The 18,412-nt window shown below is 41.6% G+C and overlaps 1 protein-coding gene across 1 annotated transcript; it reads right to left on the bottom strand.

Moving 5' to 3' along the window:
• Nucleotides 1-2,233: 2,233 nt before the first annotated feature.
• LOC117258375 (uncharacterized) lies at nt 2,234-17,333 on the bottom strand. The gene is made up of 3 exons (XM_078170228.1): nt 17,083-17,333; nt 13,770-15,360; nt 2,234-5,930 (listed from the first exon to the last, which is right to left on the bottom strand). Exons 2-3 carry the CDS (start codon nt 15,284-15,286, stop codon nt 5,762-5,764), a joined length of 1,686 nt encoding a protein of 561 aa, XP_078026354.1. The 5' UTR covers nt 15,287-15,360; nt 17,083-17,333; the 3' UTR covers nt 2,234-5,761.
• Between the last annotated feature and the right edge of the window lie 1,079 nt (nt 17,334-18,412).

Here is an 18,412-nt window from a genome sequence, read left to right as displayed (position 1 = left end):
CTAAATAGGGAGTGATTACAGACACATCATTATTACATTATAAAGTTGGCGTGGCTCAAATTTAAGTAAACAGTTGCCTATTTACACAGGAGATAGAAGTGGACTGTCTAGAGCCAGACATGTTACATCACTGGGATTTACTTAATGTTCGGGGCTGTGCTCTTGCCAGTGCTGTTGTATACACTGTGTGTTTCTGGGTAATGTATGCTGTCATATCAGTGGTGTATTCACAACATAATCATTAAAACATCTAATTTTAAAGGATGTGAGGGGGACTCATTTTACAGGCAGTGTTCACCACTGACAACACAGTCAGTAGATTCTCACAGTGGTGCTGTGGCTTAGTTGTGTAAGTGTCAGGCAGTAGATCACAGGTTCAAATCCTTGCGGTTTCTGTTGATCCTCTAATTACAGAGTTTACTGTATCCATTGTGAAATCTTGATATTATTATTTGTAGCACTTACTGTAGTAGTAGTCACTGTATGTAGTGCAAGAGATCTTTCACAGTTATTTAGTTCCAATCAGAGTAAACAGAGAGGTTAAATATATTCACATTAAGCCAGTCTATGCAACTTTGGAAAGAGGACAGCACATTCATTCTTCTTTGCTCAATTCAATACACGTGGCTAAACCTGGTCTGGTGTGACCCATTTCAGTCACCAAAAGAAAGTGTTGGCATACTATGTTTCTGGAAACCATGCAGATTTCATGCGTATCATATCAATGTTTCTAAAGTGCCGTAGTTCTGATTACTTGAATATGAGCTGACTTTGTCTTCAGGAGGTGGAGGGTATGGTGGATGGACTGACACCTTGGTGAGAAGACTGTAGACTACTTTCTGAGACCAACAAAAGCCCGGTTTCCACCAAAGGCATTTGGTATAGTACCTTTGGAAACAAAAGTGACCCCTCAGACGTGGTACCTAGACCCTAGGTAGAGCTTAGATCGGGCCCAAAAAATCCAGCCCGACCCCACCCAAGCCCGTGCATGTTCTGTCCGAGCCCGGTTAAACCCGACATTTTTTTAAGGATACGAACGTGGCTGACTCTCTTCTTTCTATCCATGGCAAACCTTCGTCATGTCCCTCTTAAGTGTCAAGGTCCCCGTCTTTTTGCTGTCATATACCGGTATCGTGCTGCACTTGGTACACTCAACGAAGCTGACACACACGTTGTTACCGTCGACAACTCACATGTGTGCGGCCAGTGCCCACACCCCCACCCCAAGTGTGATAATCAGTTGGTTCCATAGTCTAGGTCTATTATGAGGAGCCCGACCCGTCCTAGCCCAAGGATAGTGGCGGGAAATTAAGGTTGGGTTCGGGCTCGGGCAGAGAATCTAAGCTCTAACCCTAGGTCCACTTAGTGTCCATTTAGTCCTTGTCAGGTAAGTGCAGGGGTTTAGTGTTGACGTTATTTTTCAACGCTTTCAGATCTACTCATTACTAAAAGTGTATGTCATCCAAAAGAGACAATAAAAACTAATGAAATGGTCAGAGTTGTCATATTGAAATTAAAGGTGTGTTGATGGATTTATGTCGTCAGTCAGATCATGCATTCAGTAACATTATGAGTAAATGTTCCACCTTAAAAGTTGCCAGCAGTCGGCCCAGTGAGTGAAGTTATTTTTTGTGAAGAAAGGTGAAGTTTTAGCATATTAGCATATTTCTCACATACTAACGTACAAATATTACATATCCCTGGTTTGCAGAAATGTACAATGCCAACATTTAATCTGGTGACTGGGTTGTTATGACCATTAGTTTATGGTGGCTACTGTTGACTTAAGACAGATGCTCTGCTACTAAGTCAGTTTGCTGACTTTGTGACTCATCTTTACTTGTGCTATTGTTCCGCAACATTTCAGCACTTACTGTTATCCCAGAATTCTCACGTATGGCAGCTGTGGCCACTGTTCAGCTAAAGTTAGTTTCATTTTAATAAATGTATTAATGTATTTTGGTGGTCTGAAGTGCTTGATGTGGTTTGTAGAGAAAAGTGATAGCAGTTGCCTTTCATGTCATCTTTTATGTTAACATCTAATCAACATCTAATTGCTGTTCATTTTTATTGCAGATTAATCTTGCCCAGGCCTGGCTTGAATTGAACATGTTTCCTGAGCCAACTAGAATAACTGAGTTCTGCTGAAGTGAAGGAAGAATCAGGACACTGATGTAAAAAAAGAGACTAAGGGATACTACAATAATAATACAACAACAACAGAAAACAAGTCTTTGGTTTTGGGATTTTATTGTAAATGTGTTTTACGTAAGAACAAAAGCAAAAATATAACATTTTAAGCAACTCTTTCTTTGTAAAGTGTTTACAGAGCACACTACTCATCACGTTTCACAATACTTGCAGCTGTATTGCAATTTGCACCTGATGAAGTGGCTGTGCAAGTCGAGAAAATGTCTGTGAAGGTATTATGAAACATTTCATGAGCCTTTTAATGTGTTGTGTAAAAACCTGACAAAAAAGTAAGTTGCCACATTTTTCACTATATATTTGAATTATCACGTTATGTACTCTTTCTTTACATATTCTTTAAAAAATCTTTCACAATCACAGAAATCACTAGAAGAATATTTCAGTACTCCTTTCAAATGCATATACAGTATTTACATACATTCATGGGCTCACGAATGACGCCCATTCAGAAAAGCGTTTCTTCTGACTGTATGGAAGGAATGCCTGACATCGATAATACACTTCCCCCATATGGCATCTCGTTCCGCTGCTGCGTACTGAACACTTGTTTCAGCAAATCAAACACTTCCAAAAAACATCTTGATTCCAGTTCAAACTTTGACATTTCTTTCTTTAAACAGTTTCAATACTGAATGTTGTCAATTGATCCTCAACTTTATGGCACAGGAGATCACGTCTGAACTCTGTGCAGCAGGCATTTTGCATCCCTCCCATCACACATTTGGTTTAATTCAACTGAGATGCAGATTGACACACACTAAAGCAATCTATACAGGTAAATGTGATATGACAAAAAAAGCAAAACAGTCACTGTTCCCCTACAGTACAAGACAAAGGCATCTCATTTCTTGGCAAGAGATTTGATATGTTCAAGACCAGGGAGAGATTTTAATGTGTCTTTTAAATGCTCTTCAATTTTCTATTTACCTTTGACGAATATGCTGTAACACGTAATAAGACCAGAGAAACTGAAAAGGATTCATAAAGATTTCCTCTAAATTTGTTATTTGATGCTGTAACAGCACATAATTCCAGTCTCAACAAATGGGCAACAAGAAATCCAGTTACATTTAATATGCAGATCGATTCATTTTTCATTTTATGAAATTCATTTGTAGAAGGGAAAGGAAAAAGAAAACTTGATTTGGCAAGAAAACAGGCTTCAGTGTGAGAAAACAGAGAGCCATTGACTTGATGCCCCTTTAAGAAAGCTCCAATATAGTCCTTATATTAAAGCAAGTCTACGTAACTTTTGAAAGAAGACATAGCATATTCATTCTTTTCTAAATTGAAAGCTTAATTTAAAAGCAGTACAACAGTCCCTTTTTAAATTCAACACACTTGGGCATTTGGCTGCTACAGCCTTACTTGGTCTGCTATGACTGCTAGCTTATGGTGGCTAATGTTTAACACAGCCGCACAGACAAAGATGAAATGTACCTCTTAACAATGCATTACATGGTGGTGGGCACGAAACATGTTAAAATGATGTGCTGGCGACACGAAAACAATGCTAATTCAAAGTCCATTATGATCAGTCGCAGTTTGGTTTAGGTCAGGGGTTGCCATTTTTGGCCAAAAAAGCAAAAAAATAAAATAAAATAAAATAAATAAATAAAATTTGCCTAAGCACCATTAAATTCTATTTTTCCCCTGAGACTTTTCCCTTTTGGATTTGGAATCCACAACTAGCCTTGCTAGGAAGACCCAAGACTACTACCAAGAGAAAAAAACCCCAACTGGTTACCTTTAGGATAAGATTAGGGTTATGGTTAAAATAATTACGTATGGGACGTAAGTTACATAAACTTATGTGCTCTGCATAGTTATGTAAAGTACCTATGTAAAGTACTTTGCACAGTTACATTAGTCCATAAAGTCATGTAACTATGTTGACTTCTGGTTGCACACGGGACACAAACGGTAGTCTCCTGGTTGAAAGTCCATGTTTGCTCTTTATTCTTAATTTGTGTGTCCACCATTACAAAATATCCTCAATGATTTTGCAATAGAATTGTTTTTGTGTTGCCAGCATATTATTTCATATCACCAAATATGTCATGCGCTGTTAAGACTTTATGTCCATTCGTCATATTTCTATGAGACCGGGCTGCAATGTTAGCTATGACTCTGTGCCTCTCCTGTATTTATGTTATATTCTTTGTTTTATTCCATTCTCAACAAATGGAAAGAAAATAAATCCTGCTTAAATTTGATATGTAAATAATTTCATTTCATTTGAGATGTAAAATTAGTTTGTATTGAAATTGATCTATGGAGAAAAGAGTGGAAAAGAGACTTGATTTGGCAGGAGAGGAGAAAAGAAATATGATGTGTTCAAGAGCAGCATGCAGCATCCTTTCCTTGTGCCTTTATCGTCTTCTATTATTTTTTCGTATTTTTTGACAGCAGTGGCATGAAGTCAATAAAGTGACATAAAGTAATGATATGGCATCACAACACCAGAAAACACATGTTATGATATAGGTATGATTCTGTAAATAATTTTCAACCTTGGCTTAAAAAATTTGAAGGATAATCAGTGGATGTAGCTGCAAACCAATTTGTTTGATCCAAACAGGCCATTAAACATTCTGCTAAATGGTCTTTCAACCTGATGAGACCAAAAAAGTTTTAAAGAGCAGTGAGTCAAGCCAAACCACAACACAACTACATAAAGTACTTGTGTCGTGTGGGCAGAAAACTAGAAATTTCATGTGTGCCAGTGCAAATTACACAGTGACATGATTTTTGTTTGTGAGCCGTAATTTAACAAGAGCATGAGCATTGTTCTTGTATTTGTGGTAACTACAGTGTTTTTTCCTCTTCCTGTAACGGGGACTCAAAGGCAACAAAGACACGTAATAAAAGCTACAGGAATGTTGATGCATCATTTACTCTGCCATCTATTGAGGAAGAATTAAACCAAGGCCCCAGTAGTTCCCAGTGTCCAGTAAGCTCTTGCTGTTGGGCAACAAATTCAATTTAAGCCATTAAGCGATGCATTTTTGCTATTACTTGGCTCCAGGAAGGTAAAAAAAATGGGGTTTTTAAATAGTAGCAGACCCCTTAGTAATGCATTTTCATTTATATAAGGCTTTTGATTCCAGCAATAACAATAACACACACCTCAAAGTGTAAAAATACTCTGAGTAGCAAATCTGTCTTCAAATTAGATTAGCTAAAAGATTTGAGTGAGACAAAAAAAAAGTTGTAATATACAAGAAGCTTATTCCACCTGTGAGGGTGTGTCAAGTAACAGTTTTCTGTTTTAGTTTAGTTTTTACAGTCTTTTCCTCGCCACCCAATAAATTATAACAGTACCATGAATGTACGTCATGCGTACATATTTGAACATAAACACACACGAGCTCAAGGGTCCTGCACAGACTCCTTTAAAAGGTGTTTGGACTTCCACCCCCCTCTCCCTCCACTGTCTTTCGTCACACACAAGTACACACACACATACAGGAACGCAGCCCCCCTGCTGCCTCCCCCCCCCACCCCTCTCTCCGCTGAGTGTCAGTCTGTCAGAGTGGGGTCAGCAGAGTCAGTTTGCAGAGCGTCCTGTCCTGCTGCTTCGTGGAAAGCGGTGGACTTTGAGGTGTTTCGACAGGTGATCGCTGCGGGCAAACTTCTTCTCGCAGACGATGCACTGGTATGGTTTCACTCCCGAGTGGGAGCGGCGGTGTCGGGACAGCTCGTCGGACCGGGAGAACCTGTCAGAAGGAAAATCAGGATGTGATTTATGGAGTTAAACTTTTTTTTTCTTAACGTTAAGCATCTCTTAAACAATAACTTCCCAGTTGTTTCTTCCAAGTTTTGTGTTTCATTCCCTAATCACAGTTGTCAGTCACTCAACACTACGAAAAATTAACAATTTTACTCTCATTTCGACCTCTTTGCGTAAATTAACTGTATTAACTGACTGTATAGAGCACTTCCTGTATAAAAATAACGGACGCAGTCATGCTTCAAACGGCAAAATAACATAAAAGCCAAGTCAAGCTGTTTTATATGAGGGTAATCTGAGACGTGTGACGCTATACAGTACATGTGCATTGCCCTGCGTCTTCTCCGTGAAGGTAAAGAGCCGTCCCATATTTAGCTCAACACATGAGCGCTGCAAATCTCAGCCAAGTCTATTCCTGGCCTGCTCTGCTCTCGTCTCTATGAGCTCCAACAAGGTTGGATATCATGGCAGTGAAGGGTTAAGTGGATGTATATGAGTGTGCGTATATCTGTGTGTCTATCTGTATATATTATTAAAGCTGGTAAGATCAGATTAATCTGTACCATGGATTTACTTCCAGTAGCAGCAGCAGCAGCAGCAGGCCGAAGGCATGAAGGTGATAATTCACAGAGATATAAAGACGTCACTCACAGTTATTTCAAACCATTTCCACTCTACACATGGATTACACAACCGGCCTATTCATCATTTTAATGGCCCAATAAAAGGAAGATAACTGACAGAGATTATAAAGCTAAACTGTGGAATCTTAAAGGCTTAGAAACTCAAAACAAACACTCAGACTCGATGACTCATTTGGTTAATTGTTTGGCATTGAATTCTTTTTTATCTGGGTGTTGGCTTGGGCTATAGTCAGGTAACTAGAGAATATCTGCCTTTATTCCAATTTATTCACAATTAGACTTGAATATATTAGTTTATAGTTGGCAGCCCTGCATCTATTTGCCTTTCATACTTTCAGGTTGTGTTTTTATCACAGTGGCTCATAATACTTGAAGTACAGATAATTAGTCACCAGAGTGCTGCAGGCATGACCTTTTTTTTGGAAATTAGTTTCGCCTTGGTTCCCTTGTCAAAACTTCTATGGAATTATCCCATTGGATTTTGGATTGTTGCAGAAATTAAGCTCTGGGGCATTCAAAAGTTTACGATATTGACACATCGTTCAGCAAGATAACCTTCATAAATGAACACCACTTTTATGACTTTTGAGGTGTAAATGTAGTCACCAGAAGTAAAAAGCTAACGTTATGCTATGAACAAGCTACACTATAGTTACATGACCTGGTGTCGCCACCACAACAAGGCTGTAAAGACATGTTTGTGGTGATTTTCTATAGTTTCATTTAGCCTGGGGTTTTTACTGATGCATATTATGTTGTAGAACAGAACGTGAAAGTCTCTTAAGTTTGTGTCAAACACAGACCCTATTTCACCCATTCAAAAAATCTACTGTCTTCGAACCAGGAACCAGGAGAGCAAAAATGCTAACTCATTTCTGGGTTTTAGGACTCATTTCTGCAGTACTCTGTGAAAACAAGACTTTGAGTCTACAGCCATGCCAAGCGGCCTAATGAGACTGCACTTAAACACAGTGGTGCTTTGAGTTAAATGCTAATGCCAGCATGCTAACCTGCTGATGCTAAGCAGGTCTAATATTTCCTGTGTTCATGTTAATTTTCTATGTGAGAATGCTAACAAACAAAATACAAAATACACACCAATTTTTTTGTTACAAATTACAGCCTGCTGATGATGCCAGATGAAAAGTTAAGTGATCACCAAAGTTACCTTGTTGTGAGCAGTTTCACTGAGGAACTATTTTCTTCCTACTGAACAACATCCGGCAGCCATATCACAGCGAAATGTAAACATCAATGGCGTCCCCCTTGGCTGAGCTGTAACAGTAGCTAGCTCAGTGGTGCTAGGTGAGCTAGTAGTAGGTGCATGCTTCCTTCAGCACAGTGACACGGTTGGAGGGTGTAGTTTGGTGGAAAGAAAATAGTTCCTACATGGAGCTGCTCACAACAAGGTCTGTGGATTATCTTGAGTAACTGGATTATGATTTTTGGAAAGAGACATTTCTGTTGAGTTCTTCAAATGTATTTTGTTGGCACCACAAGCCGAGTGCCATCTAGTTCCATTATGTTAGAGAGAAGGCAGACATCTCTACGACCAATATCTCCAACTCTTGGCAACTCACACCAAAACAATCTAGGCTGATAAATAGCATTACAGGTCAGAGGAAAAAATATGTATTTAGATTTTGTAGTGAACTGTCCCTTTAATGCTCCATACAGCTGAGGGGAACTGCAGTTAAATGATAATTCTCTTTGGGTTCGCCACTTCAAGTGACCCGTTTTACATTCATAGTCACTTGATCAATTCTAATAATAAATCTAAATCTAAATTGATTAGTTCAGCTTTGACAAAAACAAATGCTTTCCACAAGTGATAAAGCCTCCAGACAAAATGACTTTGTGTTGACTTGCCTGTCATGAGAGTTTTTACAGATGTTAAAGGGATTAGACGGGTTTCCTAATCTACACCAAGAGGCATGTGGTTATTAAGATACAGATCTGAAACCACATCAGCTTTTTTATGCTCTGTACTTTGTGTGACTACACATTTGTTCTTTATGGTAATCTGTGTGTGACGCGCATGCACACATTACACCCTAAAGCGGTTTATTATATCAGCTTCAAGCTGGGGCATGATAGAAACCATGTACAGCTATTCTACTGACTCAAACTGGGCTGGGGCCCAACTATAACATACTGCACCAACGGGGGGATCTTTCAACACGACATGCGTTTAGGACTTACGCAAATAGACAGACTGATTGTTCTTCAAATCCACATCTTTTTTTTTTTTTTTTTGAAAGACCTGATGGTATGCCAGTTCTCTCTCATACCCTCACCACCTGTCTCTCTCATACTTCTATTGCTATAACTCTTCCTCTATTTCTTTATTCCTCCCCCTCCTAATGTAACTTCCTAAAGTTTCCCAGCTCCTTATACTCTAGAGATGGTGGACAAGGTCTCCAGGTTCAAAACTCCACTGTGTTTTTTACTAGCAACTTAAGTCCTTGGGGCAGCTTGGCGTGGCTGTGGCACGACACATAGTATACATATTAGTGTGGGCGCTGTGGGAAACACATACGCAGGCTTTGTTCTGGCTTGTTCCTAAACTCTGCTCTGCAGCCGACGGAGCATAGTGAAAACAGTGAAGGTGGGGCTGTCAGGCTGGTTACACACCTGGAAAATTACAGTAACAGAGATATTGGCAAGCACATGTACTGTACGGAGTTTTATCTGTCATCTTTGTCTCTTCTTGTTTTGTTTATTCTGTCAGCTCAAAGCTCTTTATGTCTCTTGTCACTGTGTTTATGAGTGGCTCACTTTCAACTCTGTTTAAGCTGGAAGGGAAATCACATTAATGCATGACAGCACTAATCAGTGACATAAGTTTGCAAAGCTATATACAAGCAACCATAAAACCTCTTTTGACTGGTTCTCCAGATGGATTTTCTTAAAGCAGAGAAGTTGGATTCAATTCCTCAATTTGTTCTTTAGCTTTCTAGCTCAGTTTCTGGACGACCCCAGTCTCACTGTTCCCCAGTCAATAACATCTCATAATTGACTGACTGTAAAAAAGTACTTTATCTTTACATATGAGGCGAGCTCACAGTGTCCACATCTGATGCTGAATCAATCTGTCACAGCTCCATCACTACCCAACAACACTGTTTTGTTGTAACGATGAATGCATCAGCTGACAAGGACAACAAGCCAGTGCCCTGATGACAGCTGCCGAGTACACACACGTCACAGTGTTATTACAGCAAACTGTTTGGGTTTGAGCCCAGCCGTCCAAACCTCACACGAGAGTCTCCATGCAGGTCCGAGCTGAAAATACAGCGTGCCCCTGTGTGTGTTGCCTGCATGTGTTCCTATAAGCGTTTACATGTGACTCTGTCGGTGCATCCAGAACTTCATGAGCGTAACCATAAACTACAGCCAAAGAAAGAGAGGGAAGAACATCCAGAAAGCTTTAAAAAGTTTGGCAAAGGAAGAAATATAACTTCCACTGAGTTATATAAAGGAGTCCAGCCAATGAAATACCTCTTCTCTCCACTTCAAAGGGGGCAAACACATGGATCTGTTCTAAGGTTACAGAGGGTAAGAGTTGCCTGACTTCTTGGCCCAGAGGGAGCAGAGCGAGGAAAGGGCAACTGTAGAACACAGTATATTTCTGCTGTCATGTAAACACGGCAGAAGTGTATTTGGAGAGGACAGAGGGCATAATGTTTTAGTTCATGTAAAGAAATGCATGGCTCTCAACAGGGCTGTCACAGTGGGGGGGAAAGTGAGACTGATTACCCAGGGCCCCAGTGGGAGGGGGGCCCGTGAAAAGCCTGGAAAAAAATTTTTCCAGTGTTTTTTATTTCTAAGTAATAAGTGCCATAACTAAATTAAAATAAGCCAAATAAATCAGATAAAAGACTGAACTTTGTGGAAAACAATTGTGTAAACTCTCTGAGGCCCCTTTCACCCCTTAAAGGTGCAAAATGGTTTAGTCCACCCCTGTACTACGTATATGTGTGTATGTATGTCTGTATGCATGTATGTTAACATCATGACGTTTTGCAGATGTTGGGTGTTGGTCCCTATTTCTCCCCACTTAATATTGTTATTCTATGTCAAGAGGACGTTGGCATAAAACCTTTGAAGCACATTGGAATTTGGTTACTTGACAACACAACTTAAAACCAATAAAATATCAGTGTCTAACAATGCTGGTGGCCAGCTGGGTCTAAATGGAGATAGAGCCAAGTGAGTGACTGCTAATGCTGCTGGAGCACCAACGTACATCATCATGAAAAATTTTCATAAAGTGCATGAGAGAGACATAGATCAAGACAGGAAGGGTGGGGGGCCCACAGGGACCGCTTATGCATAGGGCCTCGCATTTGGTGCTACACCCTCAAGTTCATAAAAAGGCATCATGTCACCTGCAACAAAAAAGTGTTGCTGCATTACAAATACCCCCCCCCACTCTGACTGACTGGGGTACTAAAGACTCGGCATGTTTGTTGAATGTAGCTTTGGTTTTGGCTACATAATGGGCTTAAAGTAAGGAGAATTTCTATGCCTGAAATATGTTTGGTGGTAAAAGAAAGAATGGAGTGAAGGGCGCTTCACAAAAAGAAGAAATTACCATATACACACACAAGCAACACACAAATGGAAGATGTTAGAGATAGCCTACTTTGTGGTGATATAAGATGCAGGGCTTTTCAAAAGGCCATGGATTTGCCTGCCAGTTGGAGAAAGTAGCCAGCGAGGGGGGTCAGGGAACATGCTCAACCCAGAGAGAAATTTTGGCTGTAAAAGCCCACGTATTGGAATATCTTTATTCCATCATATACACTGATCTTAGTTATTGCATATTATAATGGGTTTGCATACCCAAAGGAAACATGTAGTAAATCATTGTAATGGAGAATTGGGCATCTTGTGCAAGAAGCTTTTACGGACTGATCGGAACTTCTGTAATTAGGAATCACTACATCTTTTTTTATTAATCATCATTATTTTTTTTATTTCTGTATTATGTATGTATGTCAAGGTGCTGCCAGATGCTAAAAACATAGCCTTGCTAGCTGCTGGCTAGTGGCTCATAGATCATGAGGGACAAGTAGCATACCTTACCAAGCATGTGCCTTTAAATTCTGTTGCATTCCATTGAAAGCTTGTTCAATGGCCGGTTGTTCTGAAGTCACTCACCCGCACCTGTCACTTCCAGGCCAGTGAATAAGTTGGAAGTTGTGATTTCATGGAATGCACAAAAAAGAGTTCAAATGTGCTAGTTGTCAGTTTGTGAGACTTTTATGTGGGAGTGTTTTAAATTGTAGGAGATAATAGCAAAAATGCACATGTTTGGGGAGCACTGAGCATATGACTGGATAAATGAGACTGGGACTATGATGCACAGGTTGTGCGACTGTTTGTAAACAGATGTGTTTACCGTTATTGAACACGGCCCCCATTTACTTCCATTCATCAAATTTTTTTGCAGTTATTGGATTTTCCATTCACAATGGAGGCATGCAAGAAAAAACAATGTTTTCCTCACAAACTCAACAAAACATGGGATGAGTGAGTGATATACAGATAATCATCTTGGTAATAAAGTATTCCTTTAAACAATGTATAGGTGTCTAATGACATTGAGCTTTTTTTTTTCCATTTTTTTTCCAGCCCTGTTGAGAGATTTTATCTAACATGCTTACAAATACTTGGATGTAAGCCCAGAAATAATGCACTTGGTGAAAAAAGTGACAGATCTTGAGGGTTTTAAGTGGCTGCAGGTGGAGCACAGCACCCTCACGGAGTGCGGCGTTGCAGGGAGACTGATAAAGCGTGAACTATCTGCTGATTCACTCTTTCTCATACACTATAGCACATTTGCATTACTTTCCTCACCTAAAGGTATTACAAATTCTAACATCACACTTGAACTCACATCCTTACCATAATGGAACCTTAACCATAATGCTTGCCCTAACTTAACCCAGCCTCCGTCCATGTGTGGAAAGACATGGACACAAGCAGACACACACACCAGCAAGACTATGTGCCCCTTAGGCAGTAACTCTTATGTGTAGAGGCATTTGTACTTTGGACAGAAGAGTTTAAATCAGGATTTTCTTACGTAGATGAGAGCAATGATTAAAGGACAGAAGAGAAAATTACACCAGTCTGAAGAAGCCAAGAAGTCTTTAAAAATGTAGCATTGATTAAAAACTAATTCTGGGTGCCAAGACAAAATGACTGAAGTGAAACTTAATTTATCTCTATATCTCTGATGCATGAATGCGTGTGTGCATGTGTGTGTGTCGAGTGGTTGCAGACAGTAAGCAAACAAGTGGAATAACTAGCAGGGGGCAAAGTCTGCCTGCAGAAAACTTCAAAAAGCGTTCTATCTAATCTACAACTTGAGCCATGGTACAAAAACACACAGATAGTGGGGGCACAGCCAGCATGTACAAAGTGTAACATTCTTGAATAGATTGAATGTAGTTTTCCTCAAGATGACCCCTTTCCCCCTCCATCCATAAACTATCTATCTAAACTGAGCCTTCTGAACCCTCTCATTGGATGTTTTACACATATTTTTGTGCCCATAAAACATTTTTCTCTCCTGTAAAACAATTCATTGGTTCTCTTAAACTAAGTGGTGACATCAAAGACACTCTTTGCAATAATGTGAAGGACTTATGACTATTTTCTGTTTCTATGAAAAGGATGAAAACCAACATGTTTCAGCCCTCAGAAAGGCAGACAGTGTCACAGTTTCTTCTTATATCTGTGACAGCCACAAAAATAAGCACCTCCACTGTCGTTTTTTAAACGACGAACTTATCTCTTTAAAGTCTACACACAAAGGAAAAGTCAGTTATCTACAGCTATCTTCAGGTGTCTGTATATGAGTTCGGAAGTTGATAACCCTGGTTACTGTAATCTCTATGGTGTAGATAAACATACTTCACACTGCGAGTGCATCATATATACATTAACACTTTAAATGCACTGTACGTTTTATCCACCCATCAATCTGTCTATTCATATCCGTTTCCTCATCCAACCTTTGATCACTTCCAGATTACAATGTGTTCAGGTCTGAGGCAAGAAGTGTTCTAATAAAGCTCTGATTTATCTCTCCAGTCAATGACTGCTCTCGTCAGCACATTCATTACTTGAATTAGATTTTTCAAAAAAACACACACAGTTCTGCTCACCTCCATCCACAGCCGGGCCACGTGCAAGCGAAGGGCTTCTCCCCCGTGTGCCTCCTCAGATGGGCTTTAAGGTGGCTGCTCTTGGTGTACATCTTATTACAGCCAGGAAACGAGCACTTGTGCATTTTAATGAGGTCTGCTACCGCATTCTTCTGGTACCTCTGACCTCCAGCAAGGACCCCTGCAGTTGAACCTGCGCCTAACCCGCCTTCCCCAAGCCCGATGGGTTTAGCGGCAATGGGCACTGGTGCGATCCGGACAAATTTGGGGGAAACGGTGGTTCCATTTTTGCTCGAGCCAGTAATGTTTGTTGGGGAAAGCAGCTGCGGTACCAAGGCAAAAGTCTGCCCCTGGATGTTGACCAGGAGTTGGGCGATTTTGATATCCGACGGGGCCTGGGTTGGCTGGGATTGGGTTTTTGGGGGTTGGGTTTGCTGGGTGACAGCATCTGATATGGCACTAGGGTTGGGCTCTTGTTTGATCTGTATGGGCTGGATTTGTAGGATGACTGGCACAGTTGAGGCACTGGTACCTTCTGATGAAGCTGGTGGCGAACCACAATCCTCCTGTTTGATCCCATCAACACTACTAGTAGAACTAGAGCTAGCTGCACAACTAACATCCGCTGCTGATGGTGAGCTGTCCATGTCAGATGCACATGGTGTACATTTGGTCTCTGTGCAGGAGGAGAGTGGAGAATGGGCCACTGGCACAGTCTGATCTGAGTTCTGTGACACTGATACGGGTTCCCCTACTAATGTCCTTGAACATTTTGCCTCAGCATCCTCTGACATTGGTGACATTGCCTCATCACTCCCCTCTTCTTCTTTCTCCATTGCCACTGTCATGTTCTCCTCCAGGAACTCCTCAATCTCTTCCAGTGTTGGCTGAAAGAGGAGCGCCGCAGGATCCTGCAAGTCATCCAGGAAGACCGGGAACTCGTAACAGTCCTCTTTGGCGTGCTGCTGGAGACTCAGCCGCTGCTCTCTCTTGGACTCCCAGGCCAGGCCCATGGGTAAAAGAGGGGCAGATGAGGATGAAGAAGAGGCTGGGGAGGAGAGCAATAGAGGGGATGATAGAGGAGAAGAATGAGAGCCGCTGCTGGCGTTAGAGCTTAATGAGGTGGTGAGGGAGGCCTGCGAGAGGAGGAGGTCCAGCAAGCTGTCTTGACTCTCTCCTCCTGAGGAACTACAGCTCCCACTACTGCTCCTGCTGCTCCTGCTTTCGTAGCTGGAGCCGAGAACGTGCCGTAACGTTGGCGACGAGGACTCAGGGCTGGAGCAGAGGGAGGAACGAGGGCTGGAGGAGTCGCTGAGGTCATCCTCAGAGAGGCGAGGGGAAGAGGAGAGCGTCATCCCTTGATAGGGGTGGTGGTGATCATAGATGCATGCTTCAGTTACCATGATGCCTGACAACGTGCCACCGTTTGTGTGGTGACAGAGGCAGTTGTAGTCAGACCCCGGGGAGCCGCTGTAATACAGGAAGGTCTCCTCACCAAGCGGCAAGTGATCCACCATTCCTGTGCGGATGAATGGCAGCTGGGCTCTGAAGATCAATCTATTCCACTGGATGAAAAACTTCTGTCTTCTTCCTGCAAAAGACAAATGAATCAGTTCATCAGTCATGACAATGACAGAAATTTATGTTAAGATTGGAAGGCTAACCAGCAAAACTACATTGTCGTTGTATATAAAAAGGCACTGACCACCTGCTCTGACTGTGCTGGTTTTAATTCAATCTAACTTTACACTTAGCAGGTTTGTGGGATGAAGTCATTTCTAAAACACCAGCATGACAGCACAGTACCACTTATTCAGGCCAGTCTAACCTGGGGTTAATGTTTCACCTGCCATACCTCGAGTTTAAACTGAGTCAGAATAAGTAAACCAGCAGAAAGGCCTAAATTTATGATTATGATTTGGTCTCTATGCACTACCTGCTGTTGGTTTAAGAGGTCTGCAGCTGATGGCACTTCAAAAGGAAAATCAACCACGTGTGAAGGAAGTGGAATTTGAAGACTGTGTGTGTGTGTGTGTGTGTGTGTGTGTGTGTGTGTGTGTGTGTGTGTGGACGCTGCAGCTGCTGGCTCAGACTTCAAGCTGACCATGTGGAATCAGGGGTTCCCATTTCTCACCACTTCTAACATTAAAGCCACATGGTTCTGCTGTCACTTAATGGTGTGTTCCCATTTAGTTCCCCCTAGAGGTCCTTGTTACAGCCTAACCTGATAGAAAATAAAAATAGCCATACACAATTCAAACAGAAAGGTAAATGCAGTGGTTAAAAGGGTGATATTTTATCAGTCATCCAGGCAAAGATCAGCAGATTTCAATGGGATGATGAGTAAAGGATTTAGTGTCTATTTTTATCCAGCAAACAGCCCAGAAACAATGCACCGCATCTACATTTACATGGATTAAAATTCAAATGGCCTTAGACGCACAGAGTGGCTTATGATGATTAAATATGACGATAATATCCCTTTGAAAACCTTAAAAGGCTGCATGTCCACTGCATGGACAACAATAAAAAAGGGAGACTGCAAACAAAATGATTGTGCGCCCTCTTCTGTAAAGATAAAAAGCTGCCTGTTTCCAAAGTGAAGCTCGGACACCTCCAGAGGTCCTCACAGCTGGTCCAGAGAAATATCCATTACTACATTCACAGATTATTATTGGTCTTATAACTTCATTTACTTGGATGTACACAGTCACAGGACGACATAAACAACTGTTCTTGTGAGGACTCGCTGTTGTTGTTCCCCACCTTCAGTGAGTTATGTAATGTGATTTAACGCCAAAATTCGACAGATACGGTTGCCTCTGTGATATCTCATATGGCATCGGAGGGGCCGGTGTCGGCTGTTGCTGCGCTTGGCTGACACCTCATGGGAAAAAAGTTTGGAAAGAGAGTTTGGCAACACCTTGGCTTCCAGTCCAAGTCTTAAGTCACTTGCCCTATGGTAACCCTGCCGCCGTGAAACATCAAAGAGGCTTTGACAGCATGATGCGCTCCTGGTCTCCACCACGCTGCACGAACAATCAGTCATGGAGGTTAACTCGACATGCTTAACAATGTGACAGCTGATACGATCACAGAAAAATTAAGTCCTGATATTAGTTTAACGTGATATAGATAAGGTGGGTAACACAGTGTCGCTACGCAGAAGTGCGCAGAAGGAGTAAAGATACCGAATTCCTCTCCATTCACTCAGCAGCATGCTTTCCACTGCACTCCACAACGAGACAGAAAGCAAGCACGCACAGTGACACAAACACTTTTAAATCACAGCAGTCACACTATTTTGACTCACTTGTATATGTGAGGAATCCAAAACTCCGCTCCTCGGCGACGTGCGCTCTTCGCTTGAAAGTAGCTGTCAGTGCGTAATGGTGCGTAATGGCAATGTAGGTCCACGACACGGTCTTTGCATAGCTGTACGCCTCCACTCTCTCTCTCTCTCTCTCTCTCTCTCTCTCTCTCTCGCTCTCTCTCTCTCTCTCTCACACACACACACACACACACACCCACACACACATACACGCACACACACACTATCTCTCTCTCTCTCTCTCTCTCTCTCTCTCTCTCTCTCTCTCTCTCTCTCTCTCTCTCTCTCTCTCTCTCTCCAGAGGGCTGGTAGTTCGCTTAAGCATCACATGATCGGAGCTGGGTACGTTATATCAGTCAAATTAGGGGGGTCGGCTCATGAAGGCTCGCCTGCTCGGCGCGCCGCAATTGGCTCTCGGTAGAGAGAGGCCGGATCAGGGTCTGGCGTCAATGGAGGGAGGGTGTGTGTGTGTGTGTGTGTGTGTGTGTGTGTGTGTGTGTGTGTGTGTGTGTGTGTGTGTGTGGTGTGAGTGAGACCAGATCATAAATTCGCTTTCATCATACCCTTTTAATAACTATAGAGGACTTGGATAGGTCATGCAGCTCTTTTCATTGTTTTGTCTGTATTTACATTTTGCTACTGGCATAATGTGCCTCCAGTGAGTGTGTTATATGTGACTCGCTGTCTTGTGGTTTAATGTTTCTGTAATTTTAAAGTTATTTTCAGATGTTACATCATTCAGTCATGTCATATAGGAATAAATACTTTGCACCTTAAAATGTGTTTGTTAATTTATATGGACTAATATAGCTTATGATACTTAAATTGCCAAAATACATAAGAAAAAAATAAAGATACACATCTCAGCCTTTTAGTTCAGTTAGTCTTCTGCTGCCTGGAAAGCACACTGAGCTTTTTGCCCGTTTCAGATGGCCGTGGCTGAATAGGTGGCTGGGTGACTGAGTGAATGAGGGAGCCATTGAGTAGGTAAGTGAGTGTGTTTACATGCTGCCTAATAACATCAGTAACAGAAGTTTTGCTTTCACTCCAGCTGAGCAGACCTCATATAAACACCTCCGCTGGGCTGAAGTAACTTTGCTGGCTCCAACCTAATTAGATTTGCCTGCGTAGGTTAGATTACCTTTCAGTGTGTTTGGATAAATGATCCACTCTCAGCCTCCTTGTAAACATTAGGAGTGTTTCAGTGTGTACTTGTATACAGTAGAGGGTCAGTGGCTATTATGCTGTGTAAAAGGATACACAGTGTCACACACTGAGGAGGTTTGTTTTGCATAGAGCTCTGCTACTACTA

This window comes from Epinephelus lanceolatus, chromosome 8 (assembly GCF_041903045.1).
Source record: "Epinephelus lanceolatus isolate andai-2023 chromosome 8, ASM4190304v1, whole genome shotgun sequence".
NCBI classification, from domain to species: Eukaryota; Metazoa; Chordata; class Actinopteri; order Perciformes; family Serranidae; genus Epinephelus; species Epinephelus lanceolatus.
Note: the sequence above shows the minus strand (reverse complement) of the source record. Positions and strands in the feature narration are given on the sequence as shown.

Excerpts from the sequence above, each read along its gene's own strand:
- LOC117258375 (XM_078170228.1), bottom strand. The coding sequence starts at position 15,286 with ATGGTGGATCACTTGCCGCTTGGTGAGGAGACCTTCCTGTATTACAGC. Across the intron at positions 5,931-13,769 it reads TGGCCCGGCTGTGGATGGAG|GTTCTCCCGGTCCGACGAGC; the intron begins GTGAGCAGAACT and ends TCCTTCTGACAG.